Below are 22145 nucleotides of genomic sequence, written 5' to 3'. Positions count from 1 at the left end.
ACCAGGGATGTCAAACTCCAGCCTCCTGCTGGTTTTTCCCAGAAATCCTGCCTTGTCTGCTGCTGATCACCTGGATCAGGTGTGTTTAGCCAATAAGGAAAAACATGTGGAACACTGCCCCTTGAGACCTGGAGTCTGACACCCCTGCCCTGGACGCTGGTGGTGGTTAGAGGGCTGACAATTCCAAAGCATTGCTCCAGGTGGAGAACAGCATGGAGGAGGGACAGCGGACTGTCTCGAATGCCGAGAGAGACCGCCATTCATGAATTGAAAAGCAAAAGAATGGTTGTGATTGGCTGAGAAGAAAGGTGGGGCTATTTAGTTGTTGGTTTAAAGTGAAGGCCTAGTTGATGGAGGTGTGCAGAAGGACATAACAACCCAGGAGACCTGGAAGTGAGGTAGATCTTCCTTATTGAACTGCCCCAAAGCTCCACTTAGTTGCAGGACAACTGGGGCAACTCTGTAACATGTTTTTAACATGTTCTTGTGGCTCTCTTCTCATGATGGAGGACATATATAAATAAAACTAAGATTTAACCCTTGTGCTATCCTATGGGGTCCAGATGACCCCACCCTTACATTGACATGTTCTCCCTACCATGACAAAGGTGGATAAAGGTGGAAAGATTTCATGTAATCCATGGACACCAGTGAAGATCACAAATATTGAAGAAAAAAGGTTCAGCGCACTGTCTAGTGGGGTCCAGATGACCCAAATCCCAATGTTAAACACAAACGTCCGACTGAAAGATTGTTTTGGTCTGAACACAGAGCAAATGGAAGGTTCAGGACTCGATCCAGATCAAATTAAGCAGACTTTGCTGCGGTGAATCCAGGAGATTCCACAAGCTAGCACAGGAATTAAAACTGCTTTTCTGAGTATTTCTTCATTCAAATCATTGTAAATCAGGAACAGAAGCAAAAATGCCGTTGGAAAAAGCTTGTAGCTCTGACGTAGAAGCTACTACAGCAAGACATAAGCTTCCTGCTCCGCTCCATTCCAATGCATCCACTTGCAGCCAAATAGATCCATGTGGTTTTAATTTCTTCGACTGAGCTGGAATCTGGATCAAACTGTACGGCTGGATAGCTCCAATATTACTCACCATTTTTTTCCTGCACCTGTAATATTAGGTTAGGGGTGTGAGGGGCTGTAAGCTAGCGGGAGAGAGTGTTAACAAATGGATAACAGCTCAACTCAGAGATGAATTTCTAATGAATTCCTGCCGCTCTGCAGAAACTATGTCTTAGAGAACAACAGGTTTGTTTTTTTTTGCCCAAAAACTGCATAATCATAAATTCTTTTAAAATAGATCAAAAGGTGATCGTAGTGTTAATATATCTCTAGCAATTTATAGCTTTAGTTTCTGTTTTGTGTGTTTTAAAAGTTTCTGTGGGCAACATGAACATGAATATGACATAGAATATTCCAAGTTTCACCTTAAAGAAGCTGCTCATAAAGGTAGAAAATAATATGACCTAGAAATGAACAGATCAATGAGTCAAAGCAAAGCTCAATAACTCCTTCGTTTTCGCCGAGTCCTTGGAAAAAAGGGTTCCATTTTTGCAGCATTACATTCCTACACACTGTCTTTGTTATCTAATAAAAGAGTCAGATCAGTCATGTGTGCAGGCGTGCTTTCAGCCTCTCAGGAATCTGCTTCCGGATGGATCGCTGCAGCGAAAGCAAAAATATTAAGAAACATGGCAGCGGCTTTTTTCAGCAGTTCTCGTTGTAACGTTGTTGGCTTTGGTTTGCACAAGCTATTCATGTTGCATAATGGCCCTCTTCTTGTCCCCGTCCACATGCACAAAAGATTTCAAGCCGGCTCTGTCACACCCACACCCACCCACACACACTGGCAGGGCATGGAAGCCATCCAGAGAGGGCCTCCAGCATCGCTCAGCTTTCAAAGAGCTCCTTTCTTGTCTTTTCTGATGACGGCTCCCCAGCAGCAGTGGAGCAGAAGTGCAAAGCGTCCAGCTTTGATATGAATTTGTCTCTGATTCTTCACGCTGCCCTGCAAATTTTTTTTTTTTTTTTTTTTGGGAAAAGTGGCTAGCAAAACATTTCATCTACTGCATTGAAACCGGTAACTCGGCGGGTTAGATAACTTTTTGTGTTGGCTGCTGGCACCGATGTCTCTGGGCTTCCTGAGGACCCATAAGTCTTACTAAGTGCCTCTCTGTTAATTCAGGACAATTCAAGTCAAACCAAGGAGAACACAGCGGTGTCCTGGTGCAGAAAGGTTAGGCACATGGGGTCCCTCCCCCTGTAACATGTATTATTCAATGAAGAAATCAGAGCCATGGTTTCCTCTGTGACCCACTTCAACTCATTCTAAAAGTATGTCTCTGTCTAAGACAAAAAATCTGCTTCAAGCTCATGACTGAGAGGAAAGAAAGAAAATCTGTAAGAAATATTAGGAGCCCCACACCAGCCTATTCCTCCCTCACTCCAGTGCTAAATCCACGTGCTCACTAGCTTCATTCACAAGTCAGACATGACATGCCCGGTATCCAGTTTCACTGTGAAGTTGCCAGGTTTGGCGCCGTCATGCCAGCACACACATCTGTTGTCAGGATGTCTGTCAATCCAAGGCTCGGGACTGAGAAATAACCGTCTGAAAGGGAACAACATCACAGATGTAGATAAAAGCTTTTGAGCATCTTCCAAGTTTTGATTTAAGGTGTTGAACAGGAACTTCAGAGCAACATTTTGGGGTGCCTTTCTGTCATATATGCAGCTGCAGGACGAGGCTGGAAGTGAACAGTTGCTTTGTTGTGCTGTTTGAATCTGAGCTTGGGGCTTTGCTTTTAGAAATTCTTTCCGCACAGTTTAAGAATGAGTCAGATGTACTAAAAGTTCATGTTTTTCATTAAACTGATGCTAATCTTCGGTAAATCAGTGTGAACCTGCTAAGTCCTCAGACATCTGCACTCAAGCAGAGCGGAGCCTGTAATGTCTCCATGCTTGAAGATGCAAAGGAAGCAGAAGTTTGTTCTTTTGGCTTCAGGAAATCTTTCAGGTTTTGGGATTACTGAGGAGAGGATTTTTGAGTTTCCTCTGGCCTTTCAAGTCCCACTCCGATCATCTTTTGATCTATCGGGAAAGCGTTCCCAGCGGTCTTTCAATTACGATTATGCCGTTCTTAGCCAAAATTAAAAAAAAACAACTCCTGTCGTTAGGACACATTTTCTGCAGAGCGCCCTCCCCCCTCCCCCCACTCATTGTTCCTTCCTCACACTTTCAAGCAATATTTAATTTTATGTTTCATAATCCTAAATTTGATACGTCATTGTATGAATGTAAAACGGATGATTGTATTGTTTTTGTGTATTATTCTTATTTGATTGCTTGAAATAAACCATTTCCAATCAAATAAAAACGATCAAAAACTGCTTAGAGCTCTGTCTACTGCTAAAGCCCCTCGCATCCCCAACCCAGTATTGCCGACGCAACAAAAATGGCGAGCAATGTTGGAGCTATCCAGCCGTACAGTTAGGATCCAGATACTAACTTGGACGAGGAAAACGACGACATTCATGGATCTATTTGTCTGCAAGTGGATGCATCAGAATGGAGCGGAGCAGGAAGCTTGTGGCCTGTCGATTGTAGCTCTTATGTCACACTTACAATCTTTTTTCAGAGGCATTTTTTTTCCGTCTGCTCCTGATTCACAACAATTTGAATAAAGAAATACTTAAACGCAATTTTACGCTTCATTTTCTCCATACACATCCTCCATCATCGGCAAAATGCCACAAGAACAGGTTAAAAACACACTTTTCAATGGGGCGGGTCTGTAAAGTTGAGCATGTTGTGGAATTCCGTGTGTGTGTGGCATTCCAGACAGTGTCAGAGGTATGTGAACCGCGTCTCACAGGCAGAATGTGGGGAATCTGCTGCCAGGAGAAGGCCACTGTTTGTTAACACACTGCTACAAAAGAGGCTACTTTGTGTGTGTGTGTGTGTGTGTTTGCATCACTTCCTGAAACAAAACCTTTTTATTTTCATGATTTTGAAGTGTCACACAAGCAGTGACCTTCACTTTTTTCAGCCGATCTGTTTCTACATTATTTTACCTGCTGGTCTCCACAGAGCGATTTCTGTCCTTATGTAACATGTCGACTAAAGATTGAAGAATGCCAACGTTCCGGTTTCAAAATCACATTGTTTTTTTTTGTTTTGTTGCTTTTTGTAAACAAAATACCACACGACAGAGACTTCAGCTCCCTCCGAGTTCAGAACTTGACAAACGGATCCTAAGTGGCTCTGAAGACAAGTGAGTGTGTGGGCCTGTTGTTAAAAGGGCGGGCGCCGTGCCCAAAAAGTCACATGATGGTTATGAGACATCAGCATCATCATTTCTGCCCACAGAGGACTAAGAGGGGCGAGTTTCAAACGTCTGCATTCAGCTCTGAGCCAACGGAGATGGCCTCCATCCCCGGCGTGGACTTTACCAAAGCCAGCCTTTCAGTTTTAGAGCCGCTTCACCCGTTTCCTCAACCTTTATTGAGACCTTTCTACGTCACAAACGCCTGGAAGAGGTCATTCATCAGATGAAACAGTCAGGGACAAAGCAAGAGGATGTTGCACAACACTCCTGACAGCCTGCAGTCTGTCTGCTGTGTCACTTCCTTAAACATTTCCGTCATCTCCAGTCAGAGGGTGGAGTCCTCCTGAGGTCAAATGGGCGACAAACTTTAGTTTTCCTGTGTGTAGAAACAGGTGGGAGGCGGAATCACACCTCTGATAGATTTGTGGGCTTGTCTAAAGTGAACTTTTAGTTTGTGATCATTTAGTGTTTTAGGTGTATTCCCTTCTGTTTTCTAGGAACTAAGCTGAAAGTTTTTAAGGTTGATCCATGAATGGACATTTAGCCATTTAAGGCAGAAATGATGTGAAAACAAAGTAGTAACCTGAACGACTTTTATCCTGAAACGGTTTGTTTTTTTTGTGCCTCAACAGATTTGGGATATGAGCGACGATGAGAGCATCTGACGGACGGCGGTGTGAAAACATCAACCAGAGGATCTCCACTTCACTTTTTTGCTATTTTTCCTGAATGAATGTCTTTTATTTTTTACTAATAAAGTTCTTCTTTACATGAGTTGCTCTATCAGCCACTTTAATGTAAAAAAAAAAAATGAGTCGTAACCCTTCCATACTTTAGCAGAGTTCACTCACGAGACTTTTGGGTCCAAATCTCCCAAAAATACTTGTGTTGAAGATGTTGTGCCCTCACAATAAGAGTTTGTCATCAGAAAGTTTCCTGCAGACTGTTATGTATGTGGAATTCTATCTGCGATCATTCCTGTAAAACCATTTGTACCGAATTGGAATTCATGAACTTTAGTGCGTTGGATGGTTTGTGTCTTTTCAATGTTCTTGTTTAAGGTTTACCGTGTAATGGCGTGTCCATTTCTCAGTGTTTATATGCAGAAGCAACAGTAAAGAGAGATTTAAACCATGCTATAAAGAAATGTTTTTTTCTGAAACGTCTCTATAGACCTTTGTGCTATCTTGTGGGGTCCAGATGACCCCGGGGTCATCTGGACCCCACAAGATAGCACAAGGGTCTATAGAGACGCCTCAACCACAGCAAAGGTTTACAGACGGAGGCTCACACAGTCACAGTGATTTAAAAGCACTTTATTGTTCATCAAGGCTACTTTAAGTACAAAAAAAAGGTGGCCTGCCAAAACCCTTTTAGGAGACACAGAGCCAAAAAAGAAAAACCGAAAAACAAAAACTGCAGTTTCTTGATTAAATACATCCTTACAGTTTAGTCTTAGTGCCCTACAAACTTCCATACGAAAGTGGAGAACGTGTCGCTGTCAGAGTAAAGATCAACTCCTCTTTGATTATCTGTTCAGCTCCATTCCAGATAAAACTGAAGCAGCAGGTTCTCTGCTGCTTCGATTAAGCTACATGTCGATTACCGCTGCCTACTTGCAGGGCACAAGTTTCCACGTAGTCCATGGCAAACGCTGGTTTTGATCGGATTATCTTTCCATGCGGAAATTGTTACGCCGGTGTGAACCGTTCCCGTTGCTCAGGAGGCTCTTTTGTTCGGAGTTTGATCGGCCGACAGAGCGAGGAGGATTCAGGGAAAGTGGCAGACGTCACAGAACCCCCCCCCCCCCATCCCCCCCTGTCGCTGGTTGTGGTTTCAAACATTTACCGTGTTCCTGCACTTGAAACTAATAAACTACAACAAAAAGATCAACTTTTTTTTTTTTTTCCACAAAAGAAAATACAATGATTAAAATAGGACAGGGGGGAGGGGGAGGAACAACAACAATTAAATAGCTACATATCATTAACAAATTAACCAATCCTCAAAAAATACCTACATTATTTTTTCCTTTGTACACTCATTACGCACAGCGTAATGATGGTCTTATAGTTACCTATTAGAAAAAGAAAACCTTGATTTTTCTGAAGTGATTTTCCTACAGTGTGTGCCGAAGCAGAGAGAGCGCCTGCCTGCCTGCCTGCCTGCCTGCCTGCCTGCCTGCCTGCCTGCCTGCCTGCCTGCTACCTTTAGGGTGGAGGTGAAATGGAAACATCCTCATTTGAAGCTTGACGTTTTGGACCTGCTGCGTTGGGAAGCCACAGCTGGAAGTAAGACTACCTAGAAGACTCACAGCTCAGCCGCTCCACCCTAAAACGCCACGCCTCGATTTCTTCCTCTACAACTGAAGAGGTTTTCTTTTCTTTTTAGGGGACTTTTGTCCCCTCTGACGCTTTCCAGTTCTGTGACTTCTGAGTGAGCTGATGATGGAATGTGTGAACTTTTCTTCTTTTTTTAATTTTTTTAAACTGAAAACACTTTCTATGTAATAAACTCTGCTGGCTCACAACACTTGATTAAAACACCCAAAATCAACAAAAACCTCGTCAAATGTTAGGCTTGAGCCCAGTGTCCTTAGATACGCACCGCTGCTGCTAGAAGGCTTGCTCTTAAACAAACGAGACTCGGCGTGTGACTAAACTGTTCCTATGCAGGTTTTGCCAGAATGTTCCATGAAACCGGCTCGCACACACTTCTGAGAGGAAACTCGGGAACAAACAGCGTTAGCCCTTCTCATCCGGATCTGTCATAGTCCCCCTCTGACGGAATGTGTGGCACCCTGTAGGTGTTTGTGCACTAACCCTTGTGCTATCTTGTGGGGTCCAGATGACCCCACTAGACAGTGCGCTGAACCTTTTATTATTCAATGATTTGTGATCTTCACTGGTGTCTATGGATTACATGAGATCCTCTTCACCTTTGTCATGGTAGGGATAACACGTCAATGTAAGGGGGGGGTCATCTAGACCCCACAAGGTAGTAAGGGATAAAGCAGTGATTGGTTTGAACTGCGGAGTGCGTTCTTTTGAAATGAAGAAAATATGGTCTAGACACCAAAGCCGACAGAGCTGGGACATGAATTTACGACTAATAATCCGTCTACCTTCTAGTCTGCTAGCGTCAAATCAGGATCGGCTCAGGTTGAGTTTTTTTTCTACTTCAATTTTTCTATATTTCTTTCAAGTTTAAAATATTTTTCCTTTCAGATTTACTATTTTACTGATCGAATCTCAATTGTTTCCAATGTGGACTTTCCCCGTTTCGAACTTTACAATCTGCTTTTTCGTACGTTTAGCTGATCCTGATTTGACCCCACCGCATCCCCTCTGCCAACAGACCTAAGCCCCTCCTTTTTCTGGACAATTTTAAGACACTGTCAAATCGTTGTCAAGATGCCTGACGATGCGATGTAGACTTCCTCCTTTGCCTAACAACACCTAACCCTCCCCAAAAGACTCCTCGCCTGCAAGATTGTCTGATAGTTTTAGGCTGTCGGTACTAAAGGAAAAGCCAACAGGCTACATCTAGTTCGGGTAGCGGCGGTGTTGTTGAAAAATAACAATAAAAAAATAGGCCAAGCGACAAATGGGCGTCATCTCGGCGTCTCAGCTCAGTCGTGCGGCGTGCTGGAGCGGCCTGTACCTCTGATGGATCAACATCTCGTAGCGTGGAACCTGTCACCCCGCTGACATCATGAAACAGAGCCTGTCCAGAGGCTGTGCCATCGACACACGCTTGGTAATACACGGATATTAATAGAAAATAATAAAAAGGTACAAAACTGGAATAATAGCAATACCATTAATAATATTGAGTACAACTGACCCAGCAGTGAGTGTATAGTTTCTACATCTGTTACTGAGAAGAGAAATTAACATCTGAATAAAAAGGCTAATACGTTTGAAATGCTAAAAATGCTAATAGATACCAGCTATTAAAGAAAAACAACATGCGTTTATAAAAGCATTAATTTACCCTTAAAACCCTTGTAGAAATCTTTCATACCTTTTCTTGTTTTGTTTTTTTTTGGGGGGGGGGGTCAAATAGTGTTAAAGGAGTCGTCACAAAAACAACCAAAAAAAAGGCTTTTAAGAGCTCTGAATAATCTCCTTTCCCCTGGAATCAGACCTTCATCCTGTCCTTATTCCAGCATGAAATGTTTTAACCCGATAACCCTTGGGTCACTTCTTCCAGTGCCACATGTTTTGCTGTTTAGAAGCTGAAGAAGAACCATCTCCAAACTGCTGACTGGATTTTTCTCACATATGACTAAAGCCTTGGGCAGCAGAGGCTTTTATTTTGCCGCTGTTATTCCCAAAATATTTCTATTTTCATGTGGAAAAGTGAGTTTTATTTCTTCCTCTTTAAACAGCCCATAAGTGTCTCTGCTGCGATTGTTTCGATTGTTTTATAGCAGGTGACTAAATATGTCATACTCCAAAAAAAAAAAAGGAAATCATAATAGTCTATTCTCGAAAGTGTGAATGTTTTTCTAAAATGTTTATAATAAATTATGGAAAGACATGGTACCTGAGCTGGGGCCACATATTCCTCCAAGTCCATTGAAGGAAGGCTCATGGGGAATAAACTAGAAAGGACTCGGTATCTGATTGGATCATCAGAACCAGTGTGTTCAGAAGTTCTTCAGCAATAGTGCAAATGGGGCCGAGTCGCTCTCCAACAGACGATGGCGACATGGGCGGTTCCACGGGACAGGAATGGGGGCTGAAAGGAGGCTAACGAATGGCTTTGTGCTGTTAGTGTGTTTGAAGCGGGTGATGTTTCTTTGGTAGCACGGTTAGGTGGTTTGGGATTGTTTTCTAGGAACTGTTTCTCTCAAATGTCGGCTGTAGCCCCAAATGCTCAGGTCAGTACACAGAACTACAGCTACAGTAAAACCTCAAAGTAAAGAAAAGAAAAAAGGTGAAAAAGCGGACAGGTGAGACACCGTCTTCCCTCTCTCTGCGTATGTACAAATAACTACAGACTCCTGGTCAGCTTCGAGCTCCACATGCAGGGGTGGTGAGTGACTGGAAGGCGGAAGATGATGGTTCGGTTCAGTCCAGGAAGGCGTGTCTTTATTGCTTGACTGATCGTCGGTGAGTCCACAGCGAGCGAGCAGGTTGAAGGATTTGGGGCCGCGTCCAGCAGACCAGCAGGCCGGCGTTCCCTCTGGTGTCACAGCAGGCCAGAGGAAGCGCTGCGGATGATGGAGCGGGTGTGATGGTGTGTGTGCTGGGGGAATTGTGGGAAAAGTCCAGCGCCCCTTCACGAGACGAGAGAAGGCGAGTGGTTGTGGTTGACCATGCGGCTATCAGGGGAGGAGTTTGGGCTGCTGCTGGTCGATGAAGGGCTCCCCTTGTTTTTGATCTGTAGCCAGGTTTCGCCGAGCGCCTTGGCAAAATGGTCGTCCACCGAGCCCGTGATGGACACCGTGTTGGTGGCGGTGGGTTCCGGTTCCTTGTAGTTCTTCCCGAGGCTGCGACGGAAGTGCTCCTCAATCACGGGGTCACAGGCTGTGTTGGCTAAAGCGAGACAAAAGTTGGAGTTACTATTCTGACACCAAAATAAAAAAAAAGAAGTGTATTCACAGCAACAGTTTTTAGGTCACTGGAAACATTTACTCCCCTTTTCCCAGCTTTTTACTGTTTTATTTCTAATCCCAGCTTTCATTTTTACTGGTAACCTCAATGAGGTTATTAAGATTTCACTGGAGTTATAAAAGAGTGGATTGGAATTGGAGCAAACACACAGAGAGGACTACAGGGACTTTGAGACTACAGTTAATCAGAACTGTTGAGACTTGCGAACATCAGATTTGGTAGAAACTGTGACCGAGTCTCGACGTGAGGAACATGAACCGGTGAGTTCCCTCGGGAGCGTCATTAACCATTACCCTCTTGTTCCACACAGGGCATGTGATGCACATTCAAGAACGTGCTGCACGCAGATACTTGAACGCGCTTCTAGCATGCGCTGTTGTTATCGGATACTAGCGGATGTACGCACAGCTGGAAGACGCTTGGTGTGAAATGTGAAAAGTGATCCAAATCTCTAGGACGCCATCGTACGTCCCAACCAAATCCTGATTGGGCAGAGTTCAGCTGGTTTAACTCTATGCACAAAACCCGCAGGCCTGTGGTTTTGTCTAATCTTGCCTAACCAGGGACTGTGGATTGGGCGAGCTTTACCGCGTCACTAGCAAATCCAGAGCGTAGCTGGTTTATCTGGTGAACACAGAAATAACAAGCCTGACGACGTTTGCGTTTATTTTACAAAAAGAAGATCAACCAAAAGGCCACTCTACTGACATGATGGTAATCCATATCTGCTATTTATTATAAGGACACCAGCCATGGACCAAGTCGTTTTGTGCCCAATTCGCAGGATTTGCATCGCTTCAACATTTCACACCAACCCTCTTCCAACTGCAGGTGGTGAACATGAGCTGGTAAAAAAAAGAAGAAGAAGCCCCTCCCTGCTTGTCCAGTGTGAACACAACGGGCGTTCTTGAACACGCATCAGATGCCCGGTGTGTTCATAGCTTAGCATTCAAATGATGGACGTGATCAAAGGGATTTAACTTCTGAGAAGAATCTCTTGAAGCTGGAAATGCATGCGTCACTCACTGTTTTGTCTTCTGTAGTTGTTTGTGAGGTTGGAGCATTTGTTGTAGGTGCCTGGACAATGTGACAGGTTGCAGTTGCGATTGTTGGCTGGAGCACATGTGATCACCGAGGGCCGATTCTGAAACATGACGGATGAAACCAGGAAAATGTCAAGCTATACTAATAACACATCAGGGGGGTTTTCACAAACCAGGCAGCAAGACTAATTACAGCAGATATTTTTGCCAACAAAATAGCAAAATACGATGCGACTGGTTACCTGCTGGCGCTCCACGGCGCTGACCGAATGCGCCACTGCGCTCGCTGCTGCTGTGCTGCTGCGCGCCGGCTCCACCATGCTGTTTTTTGTAAGTGCCAGGGGCTGGTCCATGCCGCCCAAGCTCGCCAGGTGGTGGTAGTGGGTGTGGCTATACAGGTGGTTGCCATGGACTCCCAGAGCGTTGGGCATTGTGGGGCTCCGACTAGGATCCCTGGTAACAGAGGAGTTCCGGTAATCTCCATTAGGATTTCTGGGGGGGATGAATACAAAGACTGGGTTACATTATATATTTATCAGGTTTACTATAAACAGTAAGACAATATGACTATTTATTCAAAATAAGGCACGGAAACAGGTTTTATCTTTTTCAGACAATGAAAGCCAAGCTAACCATAAAAAGTTCCCACCACAATAAAATCCCACAGTTTTCTCCAAACTCTGAGATCATGCTGTAATCGCTCAAAAACAGAGATTATGATAAGAGAATCAACAGTTGAACACCATGCACAGTTTAGTTTTGTTTTCTTGCTCTGATGATAATGGCTTTGATATGTTTGATGCAGAGTTTATGCCTGATGCTGCGCAGACTTGCTTGCAGTTTGACAAGTGGTGATTATTATGGTAAGTGCGTCATATGTGGTCTGTGCTGCTGGGTTCTGCGCGTGTGCGTGTGCATGTGCCCCCCACCCCCCCACCCCACCCCCCCAGTGTGTGGGGAAGGGGGGCAGGGCCTCGGTGTGCGTGCCTCCAGCCCTTCTTTTCTCTACGACTCTACAAACACGACTGAACCGACCACAAATCAAAACACCAGCTCCAGCTTCCTGCTTCCTAAACAAACATGTAGCATCTACCAGGCAATGGAAATTACAGGCACTGGATTCATGGACGCGTTGATTTGTTGGGAGTTGTCCTCACTAGTCGGAACTAAAAAGAGTTTAGTTTAGATGCGAACAACAAAGTCAAACGGGGATAAATCCATGTGACCAGGCAACCTGACTACTGTGTAAAGCATCTGGAGTCGCAGCAACAACTCCTACAAATAACGCAGGACACAGAAAGGCAAAGAGGAAGAGGATGGGAGAGGGGAGCTGCATGTAAATGCTTTGGACCTTTAATTCCTGAAAGAGTCAGGTTGGTGGTTTCCTTCATTTGTGCCAAGAGCTTACACTAACAGGGGACCCCCCCACCCCCACCCCACCCTTGTCCTCATTTTCCTGATTGCCTTTTTTCTTTGGCCCTTTTAGTCACGATCGACTGCAAACTTCCTGAGGGTTAACAGAGGGAGAGACTTGGCAGCCTTTGCATGAGCCTTGGCCCACAGCTCTCCAATAGGCTTTCATGTTTTTATTCCACCAACCAGCGGTCTCACTCATCTACTCTGAAGATGTCTTCATCCTCCTAAAACCCACACCTTTCACAATAAAATCAATGCCGAACTGTTGTGTGTGTGTTTTCTTTTTTGACAAGTGTTCAATTAAAGTTATTCCAGCTTCACTATTTCCAATTGCTGGTGATTCCTAAGGGGGAGGGGGCAGGCAGATAACAAAGATCTCTCATCTGCTTTGAGCAGCTGGGATTTCCACTCAACTGTGGAGAATCCAAACTGTCCTGGCTGCCAAGCAGAAGGCCTGCCTACACCCTCGCACAACACACAGCCTCCCAGGGGGCCGGACAACGCAGTCGACAACATACGTACGTTGACACATTTTAGTGTCCCAATCAACCATTACCTCTCTGCCTTGCTGACATTTGACTGTCAGACAAACCACATTTCACGTAAAGGACAGAGCTTCCAAAACTCTAAGATATTGCTTCATGTAAACAGTCAGAATACTCTGACCCGATCGGACTCATTCGGATCAAAAGTGCCTTCCGATCAAGACAGGTGGGTTATCCAGACTGTTGATCCGATGATGGTGCGTATAAACAGTCAATTCCGATTGTGGGTCACTACTGCTCTGGCTTTTACGTCATGCATAGATGGTGTGGCGCTCCAGAGAAGGCTTTGGAGGGCGAACCGGACTGGCCGGCTGCTCCACACGACCAAACCGTGTCTCTGATCAGAACAGACGGACTTGTAGCTTCATGGAGGGCGCTTTGTTACAGTGTGCGCTCCAGAGGAGGCCACGGTTTTTGGAGCATCCAAGGCTAAATGTTGCTGTTGGCACGTATTAACCTAACCCTTCCTCTGGATCCATGCGGCTAAGAGTAAAGCACAAACAGGCACTTAAGAATAATAAAAACAATAAAAGCTCGTAAAGATCACCTGGCTCTATGCCGCAGCTTTGTTTGTTTACAACAAAATTGGCCATTTCTTCTTCTACGGCCATTTCTGGTATTTTGGATAGTTTTGCGCATGTCAAAAGGATTTATTCCGATGGAAAGTGTTTGTTATAATCAGATAACGTTTTTCTGGGCCTCTGTTCCCAGTTCTATTCCAACCCGATCTGTGATCCGATCAAAGACATGTTGTGCATGTGAGTGCAGATAATAGACTGACTTGATGAGAGGGACAGTAATTCAGAAACTAAACCACACGGGTTAAGTTTAAAGTGGATGAGAGGTAGAACAGAATGTAAAAAAAGAACATGACAAACAAAAGGGTTTTCACATTTCATCATGACAAAGCCCAAGATCCCATAATCCACTGTGGACATAAACCAACCATTTGTTAGATCAGATGACCTCCATTACAATCATTTTGACAGCCTTCTTCTTTATGGTGAGAAAATCCTTCCAGAAGTGACTATCCCACGAGTTTTTTTTGGGTCTGGGTGTCAAAATGAATTCCGTAGCACAAAGAAACAGACTATAGATATCCGTTGGAGTCTGTTTCACAAGCGTCCGGGTTTTTGTGCACCCGAGAATTAGTGGTAGTAACTGTGGCGGTGACTTACTGTAGGCCCCCTTCATTGAGAAACCAAGCGAGTCAAAACACTCAATATATAAATGGATATTCTACAATGTGAACCATCTTAAACTTAGATTATTCATTAAATATAGCCTTTTAGTAACTATTTGAATGACATCCTGTCATCAAGTTAACCTCAGGTTTAAGACATGATCATAAGCCTGAATGACTTAAGGGGGGAATCTTTGTCAAGGGTCTATGTTTAACAATGTCAAAGTAAATATAGAAAACATAAACAAGGAAAACAGTGTGTAGGTCTGCATCAGCCATGGGAGAAAGCGGATAAACGCTAAACCTTTTTCCCACAGTTGCACATTAAAAGTCTTCAGAGATATCCTCTCTGTAAATCTTTGGTTGGGCACAGGTTCATATCCTGCTGCTTCCAGAAATAAAATGTCAAAAAGTGAAAGACGGGGGAAAAAAAAGCTCCACACAGGAAACATCTGGAAAGAATTAGGATCTCAAAAGAAGAAGACCAAGACAGAAAAAAAAGGATGAAGGCCCAACCACAGGTTACAACCAGACCCAGGTTCTGAAGAAAATGCAGAAAACCACACAATATACAGCATAATGAAAACCCTACTTTTCTATTACATATAATTATTCAGTTTGGTCTTTAGCAACTAACAATATCATTCAAGGTAGTAAAGTATTGAGTAGCCACATCAATAGATGACCATTGATTTATGTGTGTCTTTAGAAGGGAACCAGAATTAAGTGAAATACTTCAACCATCAATAAAAAAACTTTATAAGGACCCCCAAGGCCCGAGCAATCCCAGAATTCCCTTTGGAAAAACTAAAAGATGGTAAAACATTAAAACCTTTAGTCTCCTGAGTTTTTTTTTTAAACCTAAAAGTTAGAAATACTTTGCGTTTCAATTTTCATGGGCAACTTTTATTAGGTCATGAAATGGAAACTGGAAAATGGATCAATGACTGATCAGATGTGTCGATTCAAAAATCTGACCGAAATCATGCACTTCTGAATAGAAATCTTGAGTCAGTGAGAACCAGATTTTTACTTCTACAGACAGTTTTACATTACATTAAACCTTTTACAAGAAAAGGGAGGGACGATTGTAACACATTAAAATTACACATACTAAAAGAAAAAAAACAGAAACCAAACCCTTCCTCTTTCCTCAGTTACTCATTGCATACATATATCTGGATTCATCCCAGGTTAATGGTAGAGTAACAATGACTTCCCCAGCCCTGAGCACACATGCACACACACACCAACTGTTCCATTCTTATTTTCTCCCCATTTGGCCTCTGGAGAAACTTCCATGAGAACAATGTAGCCGAGGAGTTCCCAGTACAAAGCAGCTGCAGTATCAAAGAAAATAGACCCTAAAACTGGATTTAAGGTACAATATTCACTTAGTATTCTCAGGTTCTTTTTAGTTTTATTTTTAAAATATGATTAACTTAGCATTGTCCGGTACTGATACAAATCAAAACTCAAAACTCCAACAAAGACTTAAATATAAACATTTGCTCCAAACCAGCACCTGATAAAAATGTCACTCTGAGTAGAAAGATTAAAGTCATTGTTCTAGATGAACACCAAAACAAAAGAATGCAGACAAATCTGAGAAAAGACAGTCAGATTTGTCATACAACCAACATTTACAAAGTTGAATTTAGTTTGTTTTCCCTTTCCAAAAATTGCTTTAAGTTTATTGTCTATTAGGTATATGAAGAAGTGATATAACAGGACTTTCAGACTGCTAGTTGTACAACTGGGAAATGGGACACAAAAAACAAGAGTGGAGTAGGCTTCTAGCCTGCAGGCTCCAGTGGACAGGATAAGGCTTCTTTGTTGAAGACTCCTCCTACTTTAAAAAAAAAAGAGTGATCCCTGCAGCCGGACCTCACCCCACACAGACACATACAAGCAGACATACAGTTGAGCACAGATAGAAAAGCACCTGTGACCGGCAGACACAGCACATGTACAAACTTATGGAAGCAAATGAAGACATACATTATATTTATACACTGCATTATAAATGTTGTCTTTTTTTTCAATACTAAGAATCAAATAAAACTATATTACATGCATTCTGCTCCAAAAAAAGTTAAATACACACCTTCACCTCAATGTATTCCTTTTAACTCCGACATGTGAAAGATATAAGGTGCTTCAATCCTCTAATGGAGGAAACCTGAATGCCCTCCTTTCTGTTTCCTCACAGTCTAATTTTTGAGTCAAGAAGACTCCGCTTACACACACAAAAAAATTAAAGTCAAAGCAGGACAACAAGAAACCTTTTTGTAACAGTTACTCCCACTAACTGTCTTAAATTGAACATCTGAGGAAGACGGATCACCTCATGATTCTCCTGATGGAATCCATAAGTCTGTCTGTTGTACTGCATAAACGTAATACCACTACAGCTGTAACAAGCTGCACAACTGTTTTCATACATACATAAATAAACCAGTGGGCTTCCTTTAGGTGTTTTTAATCGACTTTAGAATAAACATAAACAAATATATTCTATTTTTGTTGTTAACCAGGCTGCAGTTGTTAAGGGTCAACTTTATCTTCCAGATCATTCTGACTAACTTTATGAACCACGCAACAGTTCCACAACAAATAACAATAGTCACGTTTTCCTATGCAGAATGTTCTAAAACAGCAGGCTGTGCTTCTGTATTCAAGAAAATAGGTTTCGCCTCACTCTTTTTATAATTTTACAAATGTTCATGGATTTAGAGAATCTTGTGTCCCATCTTTAACAGTAAGTCTATTTAAAAACAACCATCCCATAGTCAGAGGTTCAGTTACGGTCACATGGTCATTATATCCAGACAGCGCCAAATCACCTTAAACTATCCAAAAGTAACATTTTTGAATCACTTTAATCCGTAAAAAATTTACATAGATGTTATCTTTTTAAACCAAAAACATCTGTACCAAACAACATGATATGACTTTGTTAAATTACTGAGAAATTGTTCTTTAACAAAACAAACTTTAGACAAAATGTTAGTGTCAATATCCTAAACGCAACCTGCTTTTAAAAAGTCACAGATAAACACAGCACCACCAGTTAAATGTCTTTAGGGTTATAATCCAAATGTGGATCAAACAGAGGATTATGGTTTATGTCAAAGAAATAATCTTAATACAAAGAGAAGCTCAAACACCACTAACCTTTTTAATGCTATTTTTTTAAGGTGTGAAACAAATTACCTTTGTCCAAACAAAAATTTCTAATGAACTCATGTCAACTCGTGACATGTGGTAGCATTTGGTTATGCATGCATGGACATGTTTAGTTATAATATTTGGCACTATAAAAAAAAATCTCTGACACAACAGAATAACACCCACAGTGGAAAATAGATTTCTTACTGTGGAGGGGGATACTAATTTGCCAACAGCTAATGGATTTGTAGACACAAAACAACATGACTGCTTTCATTTGAAAATAAACAAGACTCTCTACTGTTATACCAGTCCTAGTTGCATAAGACTAAGTAAGGGCAGATTCCCACCAACACATTTGCTCTTTGTTTGAACCAAATCAGAACTAGTTCCCTCAGGTTGATCCACTTCTTTTGCTAAATGTAAAAGATAACATAGATTCTAGTGTAAAGCAAACCCTGGTTCATTCCACAAGGTGGATCGCAATTTACTTGCAAAGGACCTTTAGTCTTTAGTGTGATCACACGCTGACTAAGAAATAACTGGACCATAGAGCAGATGTGACCAAAAAGGGAGTAATGTTACATTAATGATGTTCCAATTCAGAGAAGAGCATTTCATGAAACAGTTTAAAAAATATCATGGTCTGGTGCTCCCACCGCTAGTCTTTCCCCAATGATCATAACTTCATGTATTGCTGGAATTCCATGGGAAAGTTTTAGCATTGTGAGTCACCTAGACCAGCCAATCAAAGAATCTCAAGCCCATTCTTCAAATCACATTTGCGTGTTTGTCCACTCACAGTTTTGCAGCGAACAGTCGGCTCATCTTTGCCACGTGCTCATTGTCGTCCATGTCACTGTCTACCTGGTCCCCACTCAGCTTCCTCTTGGTGGGGCTGATAGGAGGAGGGCCAGTCCTGTGGCTGGAGATTGAGGAAGACGAGGAAGATGAGGAGGATGAGGAGGAAGATGAAGACAGGGACAAAGACTGGATTCTGTGATCCCCCCTCAAAGCGGCTTCACCTGTTAAGGGAAAGTAAGAGTTGTTAGAGGAGTTTAATACAGTTATTTTGTGAAATCTAACGGTTTTAAAACGTGATCATAACATACAAATGAGAATAGTGAAGCGTTAAACTAAATAGAATGCATTTCCAAAGCAGAAATAGAAAAATATGCCGTTATTTTAACTATTTAAAACCCTATTTATTAAGTTTTTATTACTTTGGATGCTTTACTAACAAACCCAACAATCATGCCATTAATAGGTAAATTAAAGAAACCAGGCTGTGTGTCAGCTCAAACTTTGGACTTTGTTGATTTATGCCATTTGCTGAGGAAGGCATAAACTTTTGGCAGAGGAGTATCTGGTCAGGAATGTTTTGAGAGGAATAGTTGTGGATGGATTCCACATACATGTGTGTGGTGTGAACGCCCCCCACTCCCGCCACCACCACCACCCCCACCACCACCACCACCTCTTCAGCCTTGTTCTAGTACAGAGCCCCAACAAAGTTGTGAGTGAGTGGGAGTACAAGCAAAAGAAAATCAGGAAAACTACTGCTGGCTCCGTCTCCTCATGGGGACTTTCCACTGCTTTGGGCCCACGCATCCGTCTTGTTTTTTTTTTTTTCCCAGGCATTATTTTTTAACCAAATAGCCAATTTCAACTACATTTTACCCCATAACTGCCTAAATGATTTAATTACAATATAGACTTATCTCCTAAACTGCTTTAGTTTAAACTGTGTTACATAAATCATCAAGCTGAAGAACTGATTAATCTTTAGAAAATAAGCAGCATTACACAAAATGGCATTACAAAAAAAAAAAAACAATCCTTCATGAACTGCTTGTTCCATCAAACTTCAGCAAAGGGACATTCATAGATTATGGATGTTTAAAGTGACCATCCTTTAATGTATCAAAATAATGTTGCAGTTATAGAGAAAAAGGCTAAATTGGTGCATTGTCTATACTTTCCACAACTCTTTGGTGTATATTTAGTTTTTGCAAGGCCTCTGGATCATTCCAGCAGCTCGTCCCTCCTGGCATGTTCCTGCTCGCCCCGCTGTGACCATAGCAACAGGGATGACATCATATTTTTGGCAGGGCAGAAGGGTGGCAATAAAAGAAAGAGGACTGTGACCGCACTGTGCCCAATCAAGATCTGGCAGTGACAACAGCTTATCAGTGGGTGAGGGTTCGACAAAGAGTACATCTGCGAGTATTTCACTGCAAACAAGAGACGTCTGAACTTCTGGAAGTAAGACTGCATTCCCATCAGGACGGAAGCACTCCCGTTTTCAATCCCAATGAAGTGAATCAACTGAGTCTAGCACGCCCTTAGCTTTATATAAATGAAACTATAATGATCAGGATTTGCTTTACCTGAAATAATATATCAGTTATATAAATGTATTGTTTAAAAAAAACTGAAAATGTATCTTTTGAAGAGTTTGCTGTAAAATAAACGCCCAATGGCTGCTTTTACTAACAAAACATAACTATTGCCTTGATGTTTAGTAAACAGCATACGTGGGGATGTCCTGATCCGATCACGTCATTGGAACACGAGCCCGACCACATAGTTTCAGACCCGATCAATATCGGATGTTGTGTCAGTTATTAGATATTTATTTTAGTATTATTGTGATCAGCACTATATATTTCAAGCTTATTATTTCCAATAAATGCCCTAATAGAAGGCTGCTTTTCATGAACGCATCAAGCCATTTTATCGGCCTACAGTGCAGCAGAATACCAGTTTGAGCAAGACAGGACAAAAACAGTCAGGAAAGTTAGCAAGATATTCAAAGATTCGGACTTCGGAGCTCAAAAATGCTGAAGACAGACAGCAAGTGTCTCTATTGGTTTGTCTTAACGCAAACGACCTACAAAGGCATTTCAACAGAAAAAAATAGATCGGGTTTGTGTTTCTTATAAATGAAAAAGTTGTGCTCTCCTGCTGCTGAGAGCAAGGTAAGTAGCTGCGGTTACACATGTAAAATGTCTTTGATTGGATCAAAGATTGGATTAGAATTGAACTGTGTACATGGGCCCGGAAAAAACCTCATCCGATAGCTAACCTATACATACGCCACACTTTTCATCGGCATAAATCATATTTAAAAGAAAGAAGAAGAAATAGCTATTTCTGTTGGAAACAAACCAAGCTGCATCATGGTGCAAGATGATCTTCTAGGCATGCTTTTAGCTCTTATTCTGATTATTACTAAGTGCCTGGCCGCACGGACCCGGAATTGGATGAACTTAAAATTTGTGCTGTCAATGCCGCAGTCTGCATCTTGGCTGCACGTAAAAATGTGGGAATAACATCAGTCTTTATTTTGTCTGGACTCTACTGGCAACACAAATTCACATGATTGTTTACACGGTTTCTAAGGACTGCGTGAAGTGGCATTTCCGCATTCAATAAATAGCTGCCTCCGCCAGCTCACACACTGTCACAAAGCCGTTCCTCTGCTCAGGCAGGTCGCTCGAGCAGGTCGCTCACACACATCAGTCGGACAGACTGTGGTCCGAAACCTCTTCCAGGGCGCACACGGCGCACACCGTAACAAAGCTCCCTCCCCTGCCCGCAAACACGAGGTTACAAGTCCGGCTGGACTGATCAGAGACATGGCTCGTTCGCGCTGAGCAGCCGGCCGGTGTAGGTACCGTAACCATTCGGCCTGCAATAACCGTTCGGGGTCCTTTGGACTGAGGATAATGTCACACTACAGCAGTGCTTCTCAAATAGTGGGGCGCGCCCCCAGGGGGGGGCACGAAGCGATGCCAGGGGGGGCGCGCGGTGGTGGCGGTTTTAGGCACAGGTTTGTCCGGTGCGCAAATTTAACGTGGGGGCAGCGGTGACAGCGGCTCAGTGCTTGGAAAATAATCTGGTCCACTATTCGGTTCCTATTGTCTGTTCTGTCTGTCCGCGGCTGCGCGAGTGAGAACGAAAGGGGAGGGGTGGTGTGGGCCCTGTCTGCCAGGGGAATCGGGGCACGCGGACCACTGCTACCGCTGCCTGTTGCCCAAGATCACCGCTGCCCTTAGATTCCTAAGCTCATGCTAACAATGTCATTCTTTATGAACTATTGTAGACATTTTGATGACGTGTCTTTATTTTCCATCCATGTTTTCTTTGTCTGCCTGTGGTTTAGTTGGTGTCAGACAGACATAAAGACAGCAGGTAATGCAGGAAAACAGCTGCACTTTTATGAGATCAGAAATAAACAATCCGTCATTTAGAAAAAAAAAATCAGCACGTTTTTACCTATTTCTTCAGACTAAAAACGTTAAATATATTGGTGCTGCTGTGTTAATGTTTCAGATCAATTTAGATTTAATATTATTTATTGATTGAATTATTTTTTTCAGCATCAAATGGTTCAGTTGGTCAAAATGTTTCTAGTTTAAATAAGGAATGACAGATTTTTTTTATTTCAGGTACTTTCAGCTTCTTTTCTGTTTTAGACTAGAACAGGGTTTCTGTGGCTAAATAAAGTTAATATTTGTTGAAAGTGGATTTATTTTGCTTTTTTCTTTTGTTAGTGTTAAAAGATACAATTTTAGGTATACAAATTTTATAGATACTGACCTGATGTATTGTCACCGCGCGAGTGTGTCTGTGTGTGTGTGTGTGGGGGGGGGTTATGGGGGGGGGGGGTCAGGGGGGGCGCGAAACATTTTCTTTTCCTAGGGGGGGCCTGGCAAAAAATAATTGAGAAGCACTGCACTACAGTAACCCCACTTGGACAAACTACGTAGCGCGGAGATCTGCTCGGGCTCTACATATTTTCATTTCACGTTTCCTTT

The 22145-nt window shown here is 42.6% G+C and overlaps 2 protein-coding genes and 1 long non-coding RNA gene across 4 annotated transcripts in view; 2 read left to right on the top strand and 1 right to left on the bottom strand.

Annotated features, from left to right (window-relative positions):
- Positions 1-5476, top strand: part of atg7 (autophagy related 7) — an 85209-nt gene extending 79733 nt beyond the window's left edge. The window contains exon 19 of the mRNA XM_004068648.4: positions 4973-5476. Coding sequence (XP_004068696.1) covers positions 4973-5005 — 33 coding nt within the window. The 3' untranslated portion in view covers positions 5006-5476. The remainder of the gene's footprint in view (positions 1-4972) is intronic.
- Positions 5477-5639: 163 nt separating this feature from the next.
- The window catches only part of vgll4 (vestigial like family member 4), a 38298-nt gene continuing 21792 nt past the window's right edge, over positions 5640-22145 (bottom strand). For both annotated transcript variants that reach the window (XM_011474838.3, XM_004068651.4), the window contains 4 exons: positions 18125-18347; positions 11250-11499; positions 10991-11108; positions 5640-9886 (listed from right to left, as the gene is read on the bottom strand). In XM_011474838.3, the coding sequence (XP_011473140.1) occupies positions 9630-9886; positions 10991-11108; positions 11250-11499; positions 18125-18347 (848 nt within the window). In that variant the 3' untranslated portion in view covers positions 5640-9629. The remainder of the gene's footprint in view (positions 9887-10990; positions 11109-11249; positions 11500-18124; positions 18348-22145) is intronic.
- On the top strand, positions 11507-15265 carry LOC110015109. Its single transcript, XR_002290193.2, has 2 exons — positions 11507-12380; positions 12494-15265. It is a non-coding gene; the product is annotated as an uncharacterized LOC110015109 (long non-coding RNA).

The sequence above is a fragment of the Oryzias latipes genome, chromosome 5 (assembly GCF_002234675.1).
Source record: "Oryzias latipes chromosome 5, ASM223467v1".
NCBI lineage: Eukaryota > Metazoa > Chordata > Actinopteri > Beloniformes > Adrianichthyidae > Oryzias > Oryzias latipes.
This window is presented reverse-complemented; position numbering and strand designations above follow the sequence as displayed.